Genomic DNA, 23663 nt, shown 5'->3' on the forward strand with positions numbered 1-23663 from the left:
CTATGTTTGGATAATTAAAGTCACCCAGGATCAGAGTAAAAGGTTGAATACTGATAGATTCGAAAAGGTCTAAACAGGCAATTTGGGCATCTTGGGTCAGATTTGGGGGCCGGTAGCTAGCTATAATTTGTATAGGGGTCTTGTTAATAGTTAATTGCACCTGGAGTGTCTCCTGTGCGTCATACTGTTTGACCAGCCTGGAGGTGTGTATGTCTTTAATATATGTTGAAACTCCACCTCCTCTGGCTTCACTACCCACAGTTTGGGGTATGAATGTATGATAAGGATGAGTAACCAGATAAGGCTGGGGTGCTCTCTGCAGCTTTGAACCAGATTTCTGTGACTGCACAGATGTCAGCATTTTCCTGGGTTAGGAATGCTTGCAATGAGTGCAGTTTCATGTTTAGACTCCTAGCATTTAGCAGCATGACCTTTAATTTGTGTTTTGTTGAAATTTTTATGTTGGTAGTTTTAACCTCATCACTTTTCCTAAAAAAGGCACTATAGGGGAGACAAGATCCTCTGCCAGAATCCTGAAGCCTTTACTCTTGATTTCTTCTGTCTACCATATCTACCCCACTTATTACCTCTAAAAAATACCTTCCCTCACTCGACAGTCTATGCCTCTCCTCCGGTTTGAATTTTTCCATGCTGACATTTACTTTATAGGTTCATAGGTAGTTAACTAGGCTATTGGCCCTAGGGCCTATACAAGCCTAGCCAAAAAGGTACCCTGGCTTTTGCCACCCAAGAAAATTATTTTCCTGTGCCCCTGTCAAGCAGAACCACAGAAGTGATCCCCGGGCTGAATTTCCTATTACCCATCCAATCATCAAGATTTTTCTTGAAGAGTGCTAATGAGGAGCTCTGTAATGGGTCTAATGAGTGATGAGTAGAGGGGAACAATGACCTCCTTTTTTCTGGATGAGAAACCTTTTGTGATAAGGTGTGCCACGTAGAAGGATTTCCTGACCACTGTGGCGATATGATTATCAAAGGAGAGACTACTGTCCACCTGTGTCCCAAGGTCTCTTATCACACTTTTGGTGTTAAGTAGACTACCACCTATGTGGTAGTTCATGGGTACAGAGTTTTTACCAAAGGGGATGACAATGCACTTTTTGGCATTGAGCTTGAGACCATGTCTTTGACACCAGGCATCTGTCTCAGTGAGGCCCTTTTGTAGGATGTGTTTATGACAGAGTAATAAACTCTGGCATTTATAATATGTCAGCATGTTTCAGTCCTACATGATATTGTATTTATCTTGTTTTGATGATGGCATGTGTGTATATGTCATGTGTGTGTTAATATTTGTATTAATCTATGTATCACAGTATATTGTAATAAAATAATAGAAAAAAATAGGTGAAAAATTAACATCCTATTTGTAGAGCTATTCTTCTTTGGCTTCCAATGAAAATGGATAAAATTATCCAGTCAGACTCTCCCAGTAAGCAAATATCAGTAAAAAGGTAAAAGTTAGTAATAACAAAGTCTCTCTATCAATGGCATTTATGCAAAGTGCTTCTTCCAAGTTTCAAATAAAGCCATTACCAACTTAAGAGTAGTGCCTGCCTTTCACCCCTGAAATCTAATTCCTGGGAAGCCCAAACACTCATCTGCCTGTTACTCTCAATTACAGTATCCTTTTTATCTTTAATGTAACCCACATCTCATTATTACTTCACTGTTATAGATAGATGTAAGCAACCTTTTCATATCATTTTGCTTTAAAATCTTAATACCCCATTGGAATTAACTTACTCTTAATATAATATTAAGCATACATTCTACAATGTATATAGGAAACCTCTTCCTTAATTTATGTCAAAAGTCACAAACTTTAACCTGCATAGGAAAGTCAAATGGATTAGTTATCCAACAATTCATTCATGCTTACTCAAATCATATGCACAAAACATGATACTGTTCAAAATACAGAATTATATCAGTCAACTGTATTCCCAAGTGCTAGCTACATTTTTCCATCAATACTCCTCTTAAAGGAATACCATTTGTACCAAAACCACAAATATTGCTAACATAACGCAGTCTCCCTCTTAAAGTTTCCCAAAGCTCGCATCTTTTCCTTGAAAATATAAAGCATTCTGAACAGCACTGGCTGCCATTCAAATAGTCATTCATTCATTATTCTATCCCATAACATCAATCCTTCAGCACTTTTAATCAAAGTAAGTAGTCATGCATCAAACTAGCAGTTACAAAAACTATAGTGTCTCCTACAAGACTGGCCAATAAACAGCCATGCAAACTAAATACACAAATAAATTGTGAGGGTAGAAACCAGGGTCACTGTCTATATGCAACTCACTTAAAATGTTATTACTCTGGAAATAAAAAAGGATTTGCCACTATTAATTGTTATATGCCCATAATCAAATTTCAAATCCTCCATCAAGCTACTTCAGCTACAAGTCAGTCGAACAGTGCACCACAAATTCTCTTCAAGCCACGTTTAGCAGTTTCCAAAATAGCACTATGATCTAGAAATACATCTGCCAGCCTGACTACATGGACGTAAGTACTCAGCCTCACAAAATTACTACACAGTATTAGTAGTTGTAGTACAATCAGCTTCCCCATCACACCGATTTATCTCTAAGTGTATAAAGTCTTAATATAACATATGTAGCTTAATGGATTCATCTCGAATTGCCAGGGGTAACTTCACTAAGTGTGGTTTCTGAAAGTAAAAAAAATCAATAAAAAGTACAGTTGTGTACACCTACCATAAGTGTAGATGTTCGAGTGTCTTCACTGTTGCAGTCATGACTGTAGGGTTCTCCCCTGCCGGCAGGCAGCCCTCGGTCGGCCAGAATCCCAAAGTCTGGGTCCGGCGTCGGCTGTTCAACCATGCTCCCTGATGTCAGAGCGCCAGGAGTACAAAGCTGACAGCCGATGCCATCTTCCCCAGTTTTTCTTGCCCCAGATGTCAGGAGTCCCAAAATGAAAAAGGTCCCATAACCTTTGCAAATACACCTCAGAAGAATGGTGAAAAAGGAAATACACAAAAGTAAAAATAAGAGGGACAGGAGGGAGAGTCCCAGACTGCAACAGTGAAGACACTCGAACATCTACATTTATGGTAGGTGTACACAACTGTACTATGTTCATCGTGTTTCACTGTTGCAGTCATGACTGTAGGGTAGAATCCCAAAGCTGAAAGAAAGGGAGGTGGTCATAAAGAGGAAGGGGCGGCTAAAAGGCTCTGCAAGACTGCAGAGGCAAAGCCTGCCCTAGACTTACAGTAGAGAGGTAGATTGTAGTGCTTAGAAAAAGTATGCACTGAACTCCAAGTTGCAGTTTCCAAAATGTCCTTGGTAGGAACTCCCCTGAGGAAGGCCGCAGAAGTGGCAGCAGCTCTGGTGGAATGAGTCCGTATACTCCCTGGGATTTGCTTTCCATGGTGAGAATAACAAAATCTGATTCCATGCGCAATCCATTTAGAAATGGTCTGTTTTGAAATGGCTTTACCTTGGGAACTTGAAGCATAAGAAACAAACAATTGTTCTGATTTTCTGATGTCCTAGGTTCTGTTCAGGTAAAAAGGTAGTTATCTGTGTACATCCAAGGAATGTAAGATCCTTTCCCCTTTATTTTGAGGAGTGGGGAAAAAGGTTGGCAAGTGGATAGTTTGACTTAAAGCCACTTTGGTAACCACCTTAGGCATGAAGGTAGGATTAGTCCTCAAAGATACCCTGTCTTGATGAAAAATAATATAAGGTTCCACAGCCATAAGAGCTTGTAACTCTGAAACTCTCCTGGCAGAGGTTAGGGCTAACAGGATAGCTGTCTTCCAAGATAAAAACTTGATGTCAGAAGAGGCAGCAGGCTCAAAAGGAGGCAAGGTTAGTTTTTCCAAAACATAGTTGAGATCCCAAGCAGGAATGGGAGGAGATCTAGGAAGTCTTAAGTTCTTAGCTCCTCTGAGAAACTGTCTCATGAGCTGGTGGGAAAAGATGGGAGGGTCTGTATTATAATGAGCAGAAATAGCACAGGCATGTATCTTAATGGAAGAGAAAGAGAGACCCTTATGTAAGAGATCTGTCAAGTAAAGTAAAATTAAAGTAATGTTAGGAAGAAGAGGATCAGAATCCTGAGCCTGCATCCAGGAACAAAATCTTTTCCATTTTCCTGCATAAGATTTTCTAGTGCTAGGACGTCTGGCTTCTAAAATGACATCCATAACCTGCTTGGGGCAGTAAAGAAGAAATCACAGGCCCTGGATTAACCAGGCCGCCAGGCTGAGAGTTCTGACATGAGAGTGTAGAACCTGACCCTGATGTTGGGACAGAAAGTTCAAAGACTGAGGTAAAACCCAAGGGGGCTCCAGGCATAGGTTTTTTAGAGTTGGATACCAAAACTGCCGAGGCCAGTTTGGAGCCAGCAAGATTATCATCTTGGGCTTGTCCTGTTTTATCTTCAATAAAACCCGTGGAAGAAGAGGAAGAGGCGGAAAGGCATATCCCGAGAGGTTCCTCCAACTGAATGACAGGGCGTCCACTTTCTAAGCTTCTCTGTGGAAAGTCCTGGTGCAAAAATTCTGTAGTTGATGATTGAGATGGGATGCAAAGAGGTCTATGTGAGGACATCCCCAGACTGCTGTATGTGAGGACATCCCCAGACTGCTGTATGTGAGGACATCCCCAGACTGCTGTTATCATCCTGAATATTTTGGTGTCCAGCATCCACTCGTGTGGATCCGAAAGGTTTCTGCTCAGACTGTCTACCAGGAAGTTTTGTTTCCCTGGTAGAAACTGAGCTTGAAGATCCAGATTGCAAGCTACAGCTGTGTTCCATAGATCCATGGCTAGTCTGCAAAGGGGGTAGGAATGAGATCCCCCTTGCTTGTTTATGTACCACATAACTGTGGTGTTGTCTGTCCGTATTAGCAGTTGTCCTGGTTGTAAAAGATTCCTGAAGGCCAATAGAGCTTTCTGAACGGCTAACATTTCCTTTAAATTGATATGCAGGTGCTTCTGATCCTTTGTCCAAAGGCCCTGCAAACAATTGCCCTGAAAATGGGCTCCCCAAGCATAATCCGAGGCGTCCGTGGTTAGAATCTGAGTGGCAGGAGGCAGACGGAAGGGTTTCCCTTTGTTTAGAGCACATGCCCTGGACCACCAAAGAAATTCCTTTTGACGGCAAGGAAGGACAGAGATCAGTATGCCTAAACTATGGCAATGCTGAGACCATACACTTTTTAGGTACCACTGTATTTTCCTCATGTGTAGTCTTGCATATGGTACGAGAAGGATGCAGGAGGCCATGTAACCCAAAGCCTGGAGGAATTTCCTTGCAGATAGTTGAGTTAGAGTTGCCAAAGTTCTGAAAGTTGAAGCCAGCTGTAATTGTTTTTCGGATGTCAGAAATGCCATCTGGGTTGTGGTGTTTAGAAGTGCACCCAGAAAAGTTATCTGTTGTGATGGTGTCAAATTTGACTTTTTTATGTCTACAGAGAATCCCAGGAACTTGAGGAGGTTCTGTACAAATTCTAGATGCTGGAGTAAGACATCCTTGCTGTCTGCCTGAATCAGACAATCATCCAGATAAGGGTAAATTTGAATTCCCTTGAGTCTGCAGTAAGCTATTACTGGAGCCAGGCATTTGGTGAAGACCCTGGGCGCAGTAGACAATCCAAAGGGCAGCGCAGAGAATTGAAAGTGCCTCGATCCGGCCTTGAACCTGAGGTATTTTCTGCGATCCTGCCTGATGGGAATGTGTAAGTATGCCTCCTTTAAATCCAAAGTTACCATCCATGCATCTTTGGACAGCATTGGAAGTAGCTGCTGTAGAGTAAGCATCTTGAAGTTTGGAATCTCTAGAAAGGTGTTCAAGACCGACAGATCCAGAATGGGTCTCCATGAGTTTTGCTTCCTTGGGACTAGAAAGAGCCTTGAGTAAAAACCTTTTCCCATCTCTGAAAGAGGAACCAGTTCTATGGCATTCATAGCCAAAAGAGCTTCCACCTGGTTTAAGGCCTCTGTCCATTGATGTTTTGGAAGTTCTGGCCATCCACTTGGCCTTGGCAAGGTATGAAAATGGAATTTGTAACCTCTTAAAACCACATCCAAAACCCACTTGTCTTGGGTTATTTGAGTCCAATTTTGATAAAAAAGAGAGAGTTTTCCTCCGAGCGGGGCTTCCAGGCAAGAAGTTCCTGTAGCCCAACAGAGGGAGTCATTGAGTTTGTTTCCTTTGAGATTGTGATCTGTCCTCTCCTCCCCTAGGGGTGGAAGCAGTCCACTGCCTTGGTCTATAAGCAGCTTGTGTTTGAGGCCTCCCTCTGGAGTGTCTATATCTACCCCTCTGAGGCCTGTCTGAAGTGGGAAAGGACCAATTTTTTGAAGGCCAATTCCCGCTAAATCTAGGTGGCTGTACTTGTAAGAAATCTTTAACTGTTTGCATGGATTTCGCCTTATCCTCCATCTTTTTAATCACCTCTTCAGCTTTTGATCCAAACAAAACATTATGCTGAACAGGAGCATCCAATAATTTAGCCTTTACTTGTTCAGGTAAATTTTGTTCCTTTAGCCATGCATGCCTTCTAATGACTGTGCCAGAGGCGCAGCCCTACAAGAAGCCTCCAAGGCATCAAATCCACAGTGTAAACCATGCTTCCCAACCTGTTCAGTGGCATGCAATAAGTCATGTAATTCCTTATCATCTGCACAGGCAGAAATGGAAGTAAGCTTTTGTTTTAAGACAGACAAGAGAAATTGCTGGTATTTAAGCATATGAAACTGACAGTTTAAAACCCTAATGGACAAAGTAGCAGAAGTGTACACCTTTTTGCCCCATCTTTCTAAGGATCGAGAATCCTTTTCAGAAGGAATGGGATTTTTGGCAGAAGCGGCCTTAACTCCCTTAGGACCCTGAGAAATGGTTTCAGGGTCAGCAGAAGGGTTCTTGTATAAAAACTGATGGGAATCAGGAACCCTGTAATATCTATCAGGCTTAACAGGAGCAGGAGGAAAAGAGTCAGGGGTTAAGTTAGCCTCCGAAAAGGCATCATCCACAATATCCAAAACAGGAGGAATAGCCAGGGGTCTATGTTGGGGAAGAAGAAGAAAATCCCTCAGTCTTTTCTTGGATTCCGAATACTCCTGTCCTTCCCAGTGGAAATGTTCTCTCATTTCATGCAAAGTTTCCCCAAAAGAGAAATCCTCAGGGGGAGAAGCTGAAGGAATGGATTCTTCAGCATCAGAATCCTCATAAGGAGGGAAAGAATATTCCCGATCAGAAGAAGAAACTGAGGAAACAGAAGACTGATCAGAGGAATCATAATAAACATCCTGCCTTGGCCTTTTGTCTGGAGGGGGATGTGAACCCCTAATCATAGTAATTAAATCCTCCGCCATCTTGAGTAACTGTTTCTGTGACTTGGGAGCTGGTTCAGAAGAGGCCTGTGTTGAAGTCTTTGATTTAGAAGGAGTCTCTGCCTTTGTCTTTGGCTTTGCCTTTACTAGTAGCTGAGTAGGCCTGAAAACCCCTTCGGAAGCCGTCTCAATGTCTGCGGCTCCGGACCCATCCGAAGGAGCATTGTCCGAAGGTCCTGCAACAGAAATATTTAAAGGCCTGGTTGGCTCCTCATGAGAGTCCGTTTCGGCCATCGGTTCTGAAATGGCCGACGACAGGAGCTGCAAAAGCGCCTCACTGACGACGGCCGAACCTGAAGCTGGCTCCGCTTGTGCGCTATCATCAGATTTGGACCTCGGAGGCCTGTCTTTATCCTTGCGACGTTTGTGAACTCCGGTAGCCAGGCCCGTATCCGACGACATTTTGTAGTTAAAGCGCCTACCGAAGTAATGAAAAGCAAAATCGTACCTAGGCTTAATTGTACGTTGATTGAATCTAGCACAAAAACGACAACTAGCTATGTCGTGGTCAGGGCCTAAGCAAGGAATACAGTAAGAAAGAAAATCCTTATGAGGTATTTGCTTCCCAAATGAAATACAATTATTAACTTTTTCTGACATCGGAGTGGAGCAAGAAAAAAGTTTCCCCAACGGGGTACTTAGCTTTGAGTGGAGAAGAAAGTCTTCGGACCGAAGTATATCAGAAAAATTCGTCAGGAGTCAGCCGACCGGCACTTGCGAACTATCACCGCACGGCAAGAAAGACTGGAGAAGATGGCGTCGGCTGTCAGCTTTGTACGCCTGGCGCTCTGACGTCAGGGAGCATGGTTGAACAGCCGACGCCGGACCCAGACTTTGGGATTCTGGCCGACCGAGGGCTGCCTGCCGGCAGGGGAGAACCCTACAGTCATGACTGCAACAGTGAAACACGATGAACATCACAGTTCGAGAGCCTAAAATTTAAGTTTATATACATGTGTGTGTGTGTGTGTGTGTGTGTGTGTATTTATATTTATATATACATAAACATACACCAACTCCATGGTTGCAAAACTTTGGCATAATGTGCTAAGTTCATCAATGTTAAAAGTGGTTTCAGTAATTTTACTTTGCACAAATCGCACTCAGTGTAAGAAAACGCTAAACAGCAGGAACTCGGTGAAAGAAGCTTTGAAGAGCTATCAGGGTACAAGCTTAACCACCTTATCCAGCTACATAACAGATCACATACTAGTGACCAAACCAGGGTATAAACAATTAGCTTCAAACATCAATGGATATAGGGATGAAATACCCACACAGAAGTATTAATTAGTGCTACTAAAATAATACAAATTATGGGATGTCCTAGCCAACCCCCCACCAACAATAAACATCTTCAACCTAGACATATTTTGTCTTGAACAATACATATATAAAACTTGTCAAAATCAACTATCAAAGAAAGGATTTTAAAATTATACATGGAAGGGTAGGCACTAACCTTAGTCATTCAGCATCTCAATAACACCCCAAAAATGTTTGTTTTATCTAACTATTGAGTATAATAATATAAACTGTCAACAAATGGTGCAAGTATGACCCACTTGCAAAAATACGCATCAAACATCTCACTACAGAATATAGAGTCCATCGGGCATTCCTGGACTTGGAGAAAGCATATGACAAGGTCTCCATAAAGCTGATTTGGGCAGTCCTACAGTGATTCGAAGTCCCAGAAACATGGTAGAATTAGTGCAAGCTATGTACAAGGGCCCAGCAACTCAAGTATGAACAGTGTTCAGTCTCACAGAGGGATTTTCAGTGGGAGTGGGTGTACATCAGGGTCCAGCTCTGAGCTCACTGCTGCTCATACTGATGACGGACTACATTAGCAAACAGGTCAGAGGGGACAGATCAACAAAGTTGTTGTATGCAGATGATGTGGCATTACAGGCAGACTCCGAATAAGAACTTCGGTAAAGGATAGGAAAATGGAACACAAAACTGAAGGCACATGGGATGAAAGGCAAGACAGGCATAAATGCAGCAAATGGTACAGTTCAGAAGAATCTGAGAAGTGAGATAGAAGGGAAAATAGCAGAACTAGTTAACAGCCTCAATTATCTGGGTGGACTGGTTCAGGTGAAGGGAAGTCTGAATGGGGAGGTCAAAGCTAGAATCAGAAGGGCTGCAGTTAACTGGTACCGAGTGCCAAATGTAATATATCAGAGAAAAATGTCAAAGAAGCTGAAAAGTCAAGTGTACAAAATAGTCGTCTGAACAGTACTACTGTATGGTACAAAAACCTGGGCAGTAAAGGAGGAGCAGATGAGGAAGCTAGAGGTGATGGGAATGAAGTGCATGAGAAGGGTGGTAGGATGCACACTGCGGGAACATCAGAGCAGTAGCCAAAGTAGCTCTAATTGCACAAAAGGTCAAAGAGAACAGATTATGGTGGGTTTGGGCACATGTGCAGAAGAAGATCTGGTTAAGATGATTTGGGACAGACAGGAAGAAGGCAAGAGAAAACAATGGCATCCAGCAAAGAGGTGGATGGATTCTGTGAGGAATGACCTGTAACAGCCAGGCATGAGTGTCACAGAAAGTAGGGAAGTGGTATTTAAAAGGGAGAGATGGTAACAGCTGACATAATACTCCAACTCCATATAGATCTGCAGACCGACTGTCTGAGGGAAGTATATCCTTCTGCACAGAGAGAGAACCTGCTCTACTTAGAATAGTTGGGAGAGTGGATGAATGTGAAAAGACCATCCAGGTTGTCCTAAGAAGCCTTCCCAAAAAGGACTTCCTCCTCAGAAGAGATCGCTCAAAGTCTGTGTTGACTCTTCTTTAACAAACAAGAGAAAATAAGACATGTCATCTAGCAAAAGCATGTTTCTGGATGTTACTGCACTGGACACAGCATCTCCAGAAGGAAGCCATCATAAAGGTCTTTGTAGGATACTCCCTTCTCCTAGAATCAAAAGACCTGTGAGAGTCTCCAAACCTATTCTCAAGGAAGGAGTGGAAGTGGGACAGTTGACAAGAGACAAATAAAAGCCCTACAGCTAATGATGGCAAAAGAAAATATTGTCTTGCAAATGTCCAAAACCTTTGACTCCTTTATCTGACAACAAAGAGAAAAAGTGTGACCAGCTCTATAGAAAAGTTCAATGAGGAATCTGCTCTTGGATGCTTAGGGATGATGTCATGTCACTCGCTGAGGATACCCTTAGGACAGCCTGGATGGTCCTTTCACATTCATCTACTCTCCCAACTATTCTAAGTAGAGCATGTTCTCTGTCTGTGCAGAGGGATATACTCTGCAGGGCATCAGCATTCTAAGGAGCAGGCAGACCAGAGTGCCTCCAGGACTCAAGATGGCATCTCTCAAAACAGGTCCATGTGGATGGGTGAATCAGAATTCTTTCCCACAAACTGATAAGACTTATTTTGAGGAGCTAGTTAACAGTCCATGAAAGACTTCATTAGCCTGGATGTTTTGACTGGAGGGGGAAGCCATTTTGGGGGAGAGCTACAGGGAAGGAATGTCTCATTATATACTTCTTCCTCGGAAAGAAGAATCTGGGATCTCAGCCTCCTCTGAATCTTCCTGTTGGGCGTAATGATGGGAGAACATCATTCTTATGCTAGCCGAAGCAGTATGCAGGCTGGAGTCATCAGATGAACTGGCCATAGGTCAGGTGGACAGCAATGAGTGAGTAATAGGCCCCAACAAGTGGGGGCAAACTTGCTATAAATGGTGTCTACATAAAATAATCTTGTACTAGGGCCTGAGGTGGCTTCAACTAACACTCTCTGATGTGTGCTTCAACATATTTGTGGACAAATGAAACCAAGAGTCAGACTGTTTGACTATTCAACATTCCAGAGATGGCTGCAGAACAATCAGGTAAAAGAAGAGTACCAAAAACCAACTTAACTATAAAAAGCAGGGTAAAGACTCAGAGGGATTTGACGTAAGACGGCTCCCAGGAGTGAGTTCAACCACTGCTAAGGGACTCAATGGGTTGCCATACTTTCAAGTGAGGGAGGGGTGGAGTTCAAACCCCTGAACCTACTCCAAAGGTAGAGGAACGTTACACCTGCCAGTTGATACAGAATCAGCTGACTACTGCAAAAAATCATTTCTGTTGTGAGCTACACAGGGGTAGAGGTCAGCTCTCCACAGAACCTGGTCTTTGCCTGATTATGGATGTTAAGTTCCTTGATCCTTCACTTTAACTTATGCTTGGAATCTGATGCGGGAATTTACTGTCACTCTCCATACTGGCTATCTTGCAAAGTCATCACACTTCTTGATGTTATGTAGGTCACAAGCTTCTACTTTTGCCTTCTTCTGGCAGCCAAAGTAAAATCCTGGCACATATGACACTTTGTTGTGTCCTTTTCCCAAACAATAAAGTAAGCACTAGGTTGTGTCCTGGCTGACACTTTGACAACTAAAGGAATGTTTAGAAAGTTTTCATTTAGTAGTTATTCTCCAAGGGGGCTTGTCTATAATGAGAAATTGGATCAAGATCTGAAATGTACAAGAAGAAAGAAAAGAAAATTAAAGGAAACAATGGAGCTAGGAGTGATCCCCTGTATTTTGCTTGTGACCTAATATCACTCATCAGCAAAAGGCCTGCATACTCCTGAGTGCTGGAACTACAGAACACAAGAGTGTATGGTCCTCAAAACAGGAAATCCCAGTTGCCACCTAAACGTGAAAGGAGGGAGCTCTTAAAGTAAGATTTAAGAAAAGTCTTTTTCCTCATTAGTATGAAGGCCAAGGCAATTAAAAAGACCTCTGGTTCTTACCCTCCAGCTACTGACATGCACAGGTTTCCTCCTACAACAAAGAGACCCTGCCTACTAGGTTATACAGGTTTACACAGATGGCAGGAAGAAATGTTCTACATGGGGTCGAAGTGTCAGTGGCATGAAGTCAGCCAAGGGTTACAGACCAAAAGTAGATAAATAATTACAAATGTTAATCCATTTTATTTTACATCACAGACATTGAGACGCTAATGATAGTGATACTCCTCAGTCACTTTACTTCAGAACAACTGAACTAATGCAACTATATCTGAAAATACCCTGCACTTGACAAAAAATAAGACATCTAGTATGTGCTGTGGAAGCTGATATATTTTTAAAATAATTTACTGCTTTTTGTATGCAGAGGGCTGTGTTCAGGTGGTGCACAGCTCATGGTGACTCAGGCTCGATGCTGATGGGACAGTTCTGACAAGTTTGGTATGTGACTGTTGTCCAACAAATATTCATGGCCACCTGATGTGTTTCAACTCTTCAGAACAGCTATTTACAGACAAACCTTAGGAATAAGAAATGAAAATAACATATGCAAAACTGCCAAGTCTATATAAATGTGTATGTGCAGACATGCACGCAAACCCACCACACGCATATATCTGTCAAAAACAGTCGAAGTACATATGAATTTTGCTTGTATCTTTAATCTTTAACACACCTACCATAATCTAGTTATTATTATTAACTTACAATTTATATTAACTATATAACTAAGATAATGCTCTAATTCATAAGACTGAATATCAGACACTGCAAGGGGTTCAGAGCTCAGAGATATAAAAAAATCTTACATCAGTTAGTAGTTATTAGACAGGAATTCTACACTTAACAGCTTTGAGCTGCAGCAACTAGTCAGAATAGTTGCTATTTAAATACAAGATAGACAAAGATAAAAAAATATGCACTTAACACTGATAAACTCAGAACTACAAAGCTAAAGTACATTCTTTGGCTTTTCAAACAAACACTAAAGCACAAATACACACATATATATATATATATATATATATATATATATATATATATATATACATATATATATATATATATATATATATATACAAAATATATATCTATGTATATATATATATATATATATATATATATATAATATACATATATATATATATATATATATATATATATATATATATATATATATATATATATATATATATATATATATATATATATATATATATATATATATATGTATATATATATATATATATATATATATATATATATATAAAATATACATATATATATATATATATATATATATATATATATATATATATATATATATATATATATATATATATATATATATATATATATATATATATATATATATACATATATATATACATATATATATATATATATATATATATATATATATATATATATATATATATATATATATATATATATGCACTATATTTTATACATATACATATTTTACATATCAAAGTCTTGTAGATGCCTAACTGTGGTAGTTTAAAGTTAATTCGTCAGAATGTGCTGGTTAAACAGCAGTACAATCCTCATGACTTGAAACATAAGCAAATAAAACAGTACACACATATTTGTTTTTATTTCTGCTCACGTGAGTTGACCCTCAAGCCTCACCTCATTTTCTCAATCATGCTGCTCATTCCCTGAAATCAAGGGCCCACTCATTCCTCCTTAAAGCAAGGACTAAGCAGTGAATATGAGCAGTCATCCATCATGAAGAAGAAAGAGTTTTCCCTTAAGGTCCAAGGCATTTGCACTGGACCTGCCTACTACATCTCACAGGATGGCATCCACTGGGAATATGGGATGGCACACCTTTAACTTCTGCAATAGTTGCCCCTTTAAGGACCCTGTTCCCTTGAAGGCAAACCACCTCTTGCGATGTCTGGTCTCCAGGAGGTTTGTACACCAGAAATGCACTTTCTAACCTGCCCCAAGAGAGGACAGCAGTCTCCACTTTATAATTCCTCTCTCATCCTCAATGTTTTTCCTGTGCTGGAGATACTAAATGTACTCGGGATATCTGGGTCATGGCCTGGGCTTCATTCCTTTTTGCCCAAAGACCTGGCTAATACACCAATTAAAAGATGAAACCACTACATTAGGTGAAAACTACAGGCATGTCTTGGGTATTACACATTGTAAGCTTTAGGTAATATGCTTTAACACACTTTTATTGAAAGGAGGACTGTGATCCACTATTTTCTATAGTATACTATTATAATAACTTACCATTCCAATTTCTGGATGAGGTTTTAGTGTATGGCTCCAAGGAAGAGAATCGGAAGGTAAACAATGACCCATGGGCCAGCCAGAGCTGTGGCATGAAATTCTTCTTGGGGATGCTGCTCTCATAATGGGCATAAATCTTCTTTCTCTCCGTGGAGATAATTCTCGCCTTGTCAGTATGTCCTTGCCAGGTGAAACTGGTCGTCCCAATGGGGTATCTCGCCTTGGAGATAAATGTCTTCTTGGTGACAGTTCTCTCCTTGGAGACAGATCCTGCCTAAAAACGTCCCTTTTTGGTGAAAGGTGCCTCATGGGTGACAAGTCTCTTCTTGGTGAAAAGTGAGTTCTAGGTGACAAGTCCCTCCCTGGTGAGAGGTACCTCTTTGGTGAACTATCGCGACAAGGCGAAGAGTCATACCCTGGTGACGACTGTCTACTGGAGCATGTATACCTAGAGGGTGACAGGTCTCTAGGTGATGAACTAGTTTCTGAAAAAGGCATATACTCATCATCAGTAAAGCTTGGTACATCCAACCTGTCCTTGTCAGGCTCTGAATCTGGGAAGCCTCCCTGCAAAAGCCTTTGATATTCCCCTACGTGCCTGTCACCATACATATCACTTGGTGCCATAAGCTGAGTAACCTGAATGCTAGGCAACGTAACAAAATAGTTCATTAGTGATGGAGGCGCGGTGCTTTCTGATGCTGTGATATGGGAGGCAGCAGTCACTGAAAGGGAAGAAAACCGTGGGGGCTGAGGACTGGTACTTCTAGATCGTGTTTTTGGTGTTAAGTCCCCTTGGTGATCCTCCGATTCGTCGTCCTCATCCTCATCATCATCAATGTCATCTCCCTCCTCTTCAGCAACATCTGAATCATCAGCATCAGAAAACTGATGTTCAGTTGACATGCCTGCCTTTGTAACGTCTTTTTGCATTTCCTCTGTGGTTTCTGAAACAAACAAAAAAATAAAATAAATAAAATAAGACAATATAACTATGCAGCAATCACTACCATACATAGCAAGTCATTCTTACTGCATTCTCCTCAAATACTCGCTCTTTACAATTTTCTTAGCTCACCACAACAGCAATCAGGAAAGCCCTACCAAATGTCTGGCTACGAAGCCATCAAGTTCACAGGTTCATAGTTAAATACTAGCAATCAGCCTGCAGACTATTAAACACCGAGCCAATAACCAGAAAAAATAATATTTCCAAGAAATTCCTTTGAATTTTGCACCTTAAAATTCATAGAATGCAGACTAGACCATGGCACTAACTTTCCTTCTAGAGAACAATTCCTAACTAACTGACAGAACACATGCAGTCTATGAGCTGTGCAGCAGTCTGTTATTTAAAAAAAAAAGAGAAAAAGTAGAGCACATCTCTGTACGATAATACCAGTGCACTACAGGAATAAAGTTAAGTCAAAAAGCAAACAGGTTATGTACACAGATGCTCATACTAGACATTTTTGCTCTGGAGTCATACTTTCCTCTGAAATAAGATATGAATTAGTAAGACACAACTAATATAAATAATAAATAATAAAACAATAAGTATCTGCACATTACTGACCTCAACACTTCTTTCTTCCACATCAACCTTATTATTTATATAATACTGAAGAATAATGGTTATGACTAAAATAATATAAAACAGTAAAACAGAATAGAATAATCTTTACCAAGTTCCACTGCTAAGGTTTCCTATGTGATGGCAGCAAATTCCATTAACAGCATACTATATCAACACTAATACAGAACACTACACTATCAGTTATTTCGACCTGTGCACTTGACATTCATTGCACAGCAAACAGCCAGGCAGATATAATGATTTTTAGAACACAATTCACAATAGTATAATAAAAATCGTTTTTATTATGTATGGTAGGTAGTTTTAACACTTATCTTCTACTGATGTTGTAAAGTGACATAACAAGCCATACAGCATATAAGCAGTTGTGGAAATGTCATAATGCTTACTGGGGATTTACTGACCTTATAACATAAACTTAATGCATGCTGTCATAGAATAAATTTACTTTTCTGTCAGCATGTTAGTTTGCCACTGGTGAAAATATAGTACGACTTTGCAAAGCTCATTTTTGTGAATATGGGCATTTTGAACTAAAATATACAAAGAACAGTATCAAACTGAATCTTTCAAATGTCATTTTTATGGAGAGTGTAGCCCTAAATACACCCTCATGCAGTTTCTACTGAATCCTCTCAGCTTAATTCATTTACTCAGACTCCTACAGTTGGGTCTCCGCAGTATATCAGGCATAAAGGGAAAAATAGTCAGACCTGATGGATTAGAGATAACCTGTCTGAAAGAAAAAGTGTTTCCCATTTGAGTATCTCACTTATTAAAATGTTAGATGTTACAAAGGTGCCTCCTGGCTCATACCTCTTTTGTAATGTTTTAGTTCACATTACCGATCTAATATGCATGCTCCATTTTTTCAACAGAGGAATAAAATATATAATGTTCTACTTGATGATTATTTTACTTTTATATCCTTGCTAACCAGGTAAGCAAAATGTTCCTTCATAGACCCTTTTCAGTTGCGGCACAATCCACAAGGATAAATACAACAGATGCAGAGAGTTTTACCGTGTTAACACATCAACCAGCACTGAAATTTAGTTATGTTTACCTGTACCTAAAGTCCAAGCTAAGGGAAAGCTGCCTACCAATTTTCTCTCACTACTTATTCATTTTCTAATGAAATATTTTGTTAGATTTGAATTTTGAATTGCTTGTATCAGACAACCTGGTCCTCAACACACCATCCGCATTAACTTGAAAGTGTGTGTGTGTTTGGGGGGGTTTGAGAAGAGGCAGTCAAAAAACATTTGTACTAAAATTTATAAACACCACTTGGTGTGCTAAACGTGTTTATTATTAAGTAGGGAAGTATATTTTTCAAGAAAACACTTTTTTTATTCATAAAACTGATAAGCTTCTATAACTTCTGAATCAAATGTGAATGATACAAATGTAAAAAAAGGACCAATCACTAATACGCTAGCTAGCACATTTTAAAATGGTAATAAAACAGAACGGGAAGATACAGTGAGTAGTTTTTAACGCACACCTAATTGCTTACATGGACTCATCCTTTGGGATTTGACAAAACTCAAGAAAAAGGGCAAGTAAGATGAAGAATTATATACTGTTTTTTAAATACAGATGAAGTCTGGTGATCAGTTACTTAAGTAAAGGCAAGGCCCAAAACACTGAAACACAGTAGTAAAGTATTTAAGACCAAGTACAATGTGAGAGTTAACATGGCAGACAACAACATATTTCACATGCTGGATGAAAGTGCAGACACCAGAGAAGATTCAGCAGAACTGAAGTGGGCTGGTTTAACAACATAAAGTTTCAATTAAGTCTTCAAGACAGATAAAATGGAAAAATTAACCTCACAATATCTTTGAGGTAATTTACGCAGAAATGAAGAGAAGACACGTAAGGATGTAGCAGTTTAATTTAACGGGAACTAAGAGATACGGAATGCCTCAAAAATATACTAAAAAGAATAAGCAAATAAAGGGCTGTGTGCAACAGTCTAAATGCACAGCTGTTTTCCTACCAGAACACTCTTTCACTATATTTCATAAGCTATGTCACAATAAAACTTATCTTAACGTTACATACCTGACTCTTCTATTTCTGCATCATCCACTGATGTTACTGATACTCCAAGTTCTAAGCATTTCTTCATATGTGCTTTAGATTTCATGTGTTTTGTCAGATTTCCTGTAAGCAAAAGACAGAATTAATTTAGATGCATCACTGCTACAGACCATGTGGGCTCATGTTCCCATTTCCAGTTCCAAATCCTGCACTGTTTCTAACTGTAGACAGACAGGCCTGACTTATTCTTCACAGTTCCCATTAGGCTGATGTTAATCAATTTAATGTCATCAAGATTTAAAAAATCCAAATGTTATAAAACTCCATAACTCAATTTGCCATGCTAAGTAGTGCATAGGTTGAAATAAATGAGTTCCCAACAGCATGGTAATTAGATGATGAAGAACAGCCATCAAATGAGTCCCTACATAAAACAATGTAATACGACCTGCAGAAAGAAAAAAAAAAGGAGCACAAAACCTGCTGCTGGCATGGAAATTCACTTTGGTTGGTATTAAGCCTGTTTAAATGAATTACTTGATCAAATATTATGTAAGGTTTTCTTTAACTGGTCTCTATCAGTTAAGTGTGTTAGATCACATGATGTATTTTAATTGTTATATATAGTGAGCTTTTATTTTGTATTTGATAAGCCTGAAGAAGCACTTGTGAAAGTTTTTTATACTAGGGTTTTATTGTGTCAATAAAATATTTTCTGACGCTCATGGTTCCAGTGGACTAATTTCTGTTATGTTATTTTTTTATTTATTTTGTTTCCTGGACTTGTCGTTACATTGCTTCATTTATTGACTTAAATTAAAGGAGTCTCTCCATAAAACAGAAAAAAGAAGCACAAAACCAGCTGCTGGCATGGAAATTCACTTTGGTTGGTATTAAGCCTGTTTAAATGAATTACTTGATCAAATATTATGTAAGGTTTTCTTTAACTGGTCTCTATCAGTTAAGTGTGTTAGATCACATGATGTATTTTAATTGTTATATATAGTGAGCTTTTATTTTGTATTTGATAAGCCTGAAGAAGCACTTGTGAAAGTTTTTTATACTAGGGTTTTATTGTGTCAATAAAATATTTACTGACGCTCATGGTTCCAGTGGACTAATTTCTGTTATGTTATTTTTTTATTTATTTTGTTTCCTGGACTTGTCGTTACATTGCTTCATTTATTGACTTAAATTAAAGGAGTCCCTCCATAAAACAGAAAAAAGAAGCACAAAACCAGCTGCTGGCATGGAAATTCACTTTGGTTAACATACAATAGTTGAATAAAAAAAAAAAAAAAAAAAAAGACAATGACATTCATTGGTATGACAAATCACAGCAGCCAGTCCTATGATATACCCTTGGAAGATTACAAAGTAACTTGCAAGTTAAAATACAGACCTGTCCTTCTAACCAGAAAAGTCTGTATCTTCCATATGTACGAAATATGCACAGTGTGTGTGTGTGTGTATATATATATATATATATATATATATATATATATATATATATATATATATATATATATATATATATATATATACACGTGTATGACAGTTATGGAATATGTGGGGGTTATGGTGCAATATGTATGGAATATGTGGAGAGTTTGAGGAGCAGTGCACAAAACAGCAGCACTATGGGATTATGGGAATGAATTTCATGATGAGATCTGAAACCACTACTCACAAAACGAGTTCCTTATCCTTACAGTGCTGATCCTTCTTGTATTACACAACCCAGGCCTCCACAAGTTCCATTAATTTAATTGTTTTCACAGTTTGAATTATTAATTACATAATATGTGTAGTTAAGTAGTCTGACAGGGTTTATGTAGTTAAGTGTATGACTTTATGAATGAGCTACACAACAAATGCATTTTATTGTTTTTCTACGGTACGTTAATGTTTTTTAACACTTTTACGGGTGTAGCAATTTTATGAAAGCACAGTAACAGTTATGTTAATCTGGTAGCCTTTTTTTATCAACTTTGTGCTCCAGACACTTTAAGGTTAGTTTTGTTTCCTATTTTTGCATCCGTATGCAGACAATGTCATTTACTGAATGACTGCTTCTCATTGTGATTTCTTTTTACTTTCTATTGTTTTAATATTAATCCTTTTCACTGCAGTTTGGCTGTTTTTCAATTCAAGGGCTTTGATACATGTGTAAAGAGCTAAGTAAAAAAGAAAGGCCCCGTATAAAGCCCTCATGAATAAATAATTACTAATCTGGGAAGCTACCCCAGTAGGTATCCTGTCCTCTCAAAAGATCAGAGCACATTGACAGAAGAGGAAGGACACTTAATTTTATCTGTCGAATGCAGGAACAGCTAACAGCCTGCATGCTTGTGTACTTTAACCAGATATACATTCTGCGCCCAACATCACAGTGTGCTGTGCTCAGAATACATGTATAGTCCAGCAGGGCAAGATTAAGTAATAAACCACTGATTTGGAGCACACGAGCTGCTCACACAGTTTGTATGGATGGAGGAAATGGGCTAGGGAGGAAGGGACTGAGCAGCCAATGCTGGCTCAGCAGTCCTGACAGGAAGGTAGTCTGGGCTAACAAAACTGAGAAAACTTGCAGGAATCCAGGTGCATCAACCATGGAAATTAGTCTATCATACTTAAACTGCTCAATGGTCACCACTCAGCCAGGAGACTTGGGATATGTGATACCATACATGCATTTCCCGAAAGGCAGCATCTGTGCTGAGGGCGGAGACAAGATAGTCTGCAGGATGTGCAGACTAACCCACTTCCTATCACCCTGTGCTTGTCCCCAAAGGAGAACACACTGCATGATAACGCTAACCTATCAGGAAATGAATGAAGCAAGATGTCTGTCACCCTGTCCAGTGAAGCCTGGTCCTTGCTGCCTGGATAGAAGAATGAATGAGGCGGATGGCAGTCAGCGGCTAGCACAGAGGTGAAAGGCTATGAGCTGTTGCTTCCTGTATTCCAGGGTTTGATTCCATCCAGTTTTTATTTAACTGTGGTGTCACTTAATCTTACAGTCCTCTAGGGGTAAGTATGAAAATTGTGCTTGTATGACAGCCATTACAAGATGCACACAATCACTCCTATGAGCAATACAGCCATCAGCAATTTACCAGCTGTTCTGTGGAACATAGAAAGAAACTGGACACATACGCTGAAACCCATAGAAACACTGACAGAACATGCAAACACCAAAGAAGGCAATTAAACTGAGGAAAACTGTAACCAACGTGCCAACAGTAAATATTACCATAAGGAATTTAAATTTCTGGCATTGCACATTAAGAGTTTTAAACTTGCTTTGTTAAATCACCTTGTACACTGGAGGTGAAAATAAAAAGCTTTCAGAAAAGCAATGCACTAAAAAAAATGCCTTAGCACTGGATGCATTCCTAATTACATTTGGATAAATTATCAGGAGGTACTGACTGCCAAGTCAAATGTTGCTGTGTACATGTTAACATGCAACATTTTATTGAAGTACACTTGGAGGGATTATTTCACAGATGAAACTGCCTACAGCTCTGTTCCTAAAATAAAAACTATCATTAACTTTACAGAGGAATCAGACATTTAGTATAACAGCTTCTAGCAATGGCAAAAACAGTGCCACATTCACAGAATCACACTAGATAGCTTTCTTCCTATAAATGCACTGTACTCGTGACATCTTCAGGATTCGTAAATGAAGTATATCTGCATCACACTTCACTGCATCTTATTTTTCACCATAACACACTTAAGTCACTGTAAAACATGCATTTTTTGAGGAACACAACAGTACTCCCAGTGGCATTAATATATACAACATTAAATAATCGTACTGTCTTGCGTTAACCAAGTATGCACTCAAGGAACAATATAGCAACAGCGGGATATTTTTTTCAAGAATCTTTTTATTAAAAAATAGTATCTAAAAACACCCATGTATTTATAGGTCCATAGGTAACTACTAGGCAGTCAGTCTGCAGGCCATTACAAGCCTAGCCAAAAAAAACTGTATTCAAAAGGTTCCCTCCAGTATTAAGGGAGGCAAGACAAGGTAGACCAATGGAGAATTTGAGCCTGCCAATCCAATTCTGAATCTATGAAATTATGAATGATCTGAAGCTATTACACCAATTTGTCATGGTTATTTGCTGATGAAGGTTTAGTTCCTTTAACTGGGTATTTAACGTATCATTTGTTCTGTGACCGAATAGGAGATCAAAGACGGTTGGATCTTTCGGGGTTCAAAAGGCCAGACACAGATCTCCGTGGGGGAATCTATTAGACACTGAGTTTAGAAAGAGGGCTGCTTCTGTCATGATAAAGATTTTTGATGCCACTTATCTTTTTGTACTGAATTTCTAAGACCTCTCAGGAAGAGTGACATGTCTGGACAAATACATGCCAAAAAGTGCACTATACTCAAGGATGTGTTTGATGAAATATGAGTAACAGGGAATAGACACTTTTTGGATCTAGTGGAGATGTCCTTGAAAGCAAGATGAGCCAGACAGGAGGCTTTGTAAACTTCTGCAGAGACAGGATGGTCAAACAATAATGAATTATCAACAAAAGTGCCTAGATCCCTTATAACAGTGTTTGATTGGACAGTGTGTCACTAAGTGAAAATGTTTTGTTTACCAAAATGAACTATTTCTTTGAGACCATTGCCCTTGCACCTGTTGTTAGCATGGTTTGATCCAAGATGGAGTAAACGTGAGTCATCAGAAGGCCAAATAATACCCATTTTACAGACATCTGCAAACTTAACCATAGACCAGGAGTGCTGATCTTAAGGTTTGAGAAATAAATGCCAAATAGCAGAAGGCACAACACTGAGCCCTGTGGTAAACCACTGCTAAGTTTTTTGCTTTTAGAAGTGGTACCTGTGACAGGAATGTCATCTGAGCACAGACGATTTTCAGAAGACACCCGAGGAAAGATGTGGATCCTGTTATATATAGAATATTCATAATTACCCAGAGAAGCCAATATTAAGATTCAATGTTGTACTACAAGAGACCTACATAACAAATAAAGTTCCATTACGTAAAAAAGGAACTTATGTAAGCTATAACAGGTACAATATATGAAAACAGAAGACAGTACAACAAAGAAATGTCAGCTTAGATCAAAATGACTATGTGATTTCTGTAAATAGATACAAACAGGGAGAGTTCATAGGTTCACAGGCAAGTGATAGGCTGGCTGTCCTTGTGGGTCATTTTAAGTCTAGGCAATTTGCCTCAAAGGTCTGAATCAAACCATGTACTTTGAGGCTGTAAGGTAAACACCTTAACCATTATACCAACCTCCTGGGCAGTGAAGTGTAGGGTATACGATCACCCTGAGGGGCACAGTACTGACATTATTCTTTGTCTTGCAGTACTGACATTATTCTTTGTCTTGTATGTGCCTAACACCTGGTATAAATACAACAGAACCCAATTACTGATCCTTTTGTACAGCTGCTAAATGAGTGAGTATAGAAGCATCAGAGCTACCCAACATCAGCTCTGAGTACCTGTGTCTTCAGCCAGTCTGAAGAGATGGCAGAGAGA

The 23663-nt window shown here is 39.4% G+C and overlaps 1 protein-coding gene across 2 annotated transcripts in view; it reads right to left on the reverse strand.

The window, feature by feature from the left end:
• HIVEP2 (HIVEP zinc finger 2) overlaps window positions 1-23663 on the reverse strand; it is a 660129-nt gene that overhangs the window by 12987 nt on the left and 623479 nt on the right. For both annotated transcript variants that reach the window (XM_044060075.1, XM_044060083.1), the window contains 2 exons: window positions 18130-18231; window positions 14460-15406 (listed from right to left, as the gene is read on the reverse strand). In XM_044060075.1, coding sequence (XP_043916010.1) covers window positions 14460-15406; window positions 18130-18231 — 1049 coding nt within the window. The remainder of the gene's footprint in view (window positions 1-14459; window positions 15407-18129; window positions 18232-23663) is intronic.

This window comes from Protopterus annectens, chromosome 1.part0 (genome assembly GCF_019279795.1).
Source record: "Protopterus annectens isolate FY-2018-M chromosome 1.part0, PAN1.0, whole genome shotgun sequence".
NCBI classification, from domain to species: domain Eukaryota; kingdom Metazoa; phylum Chordata; order Ceratodontiformes; family Protopteridae; genus Protopterus; species Protopterus annectens.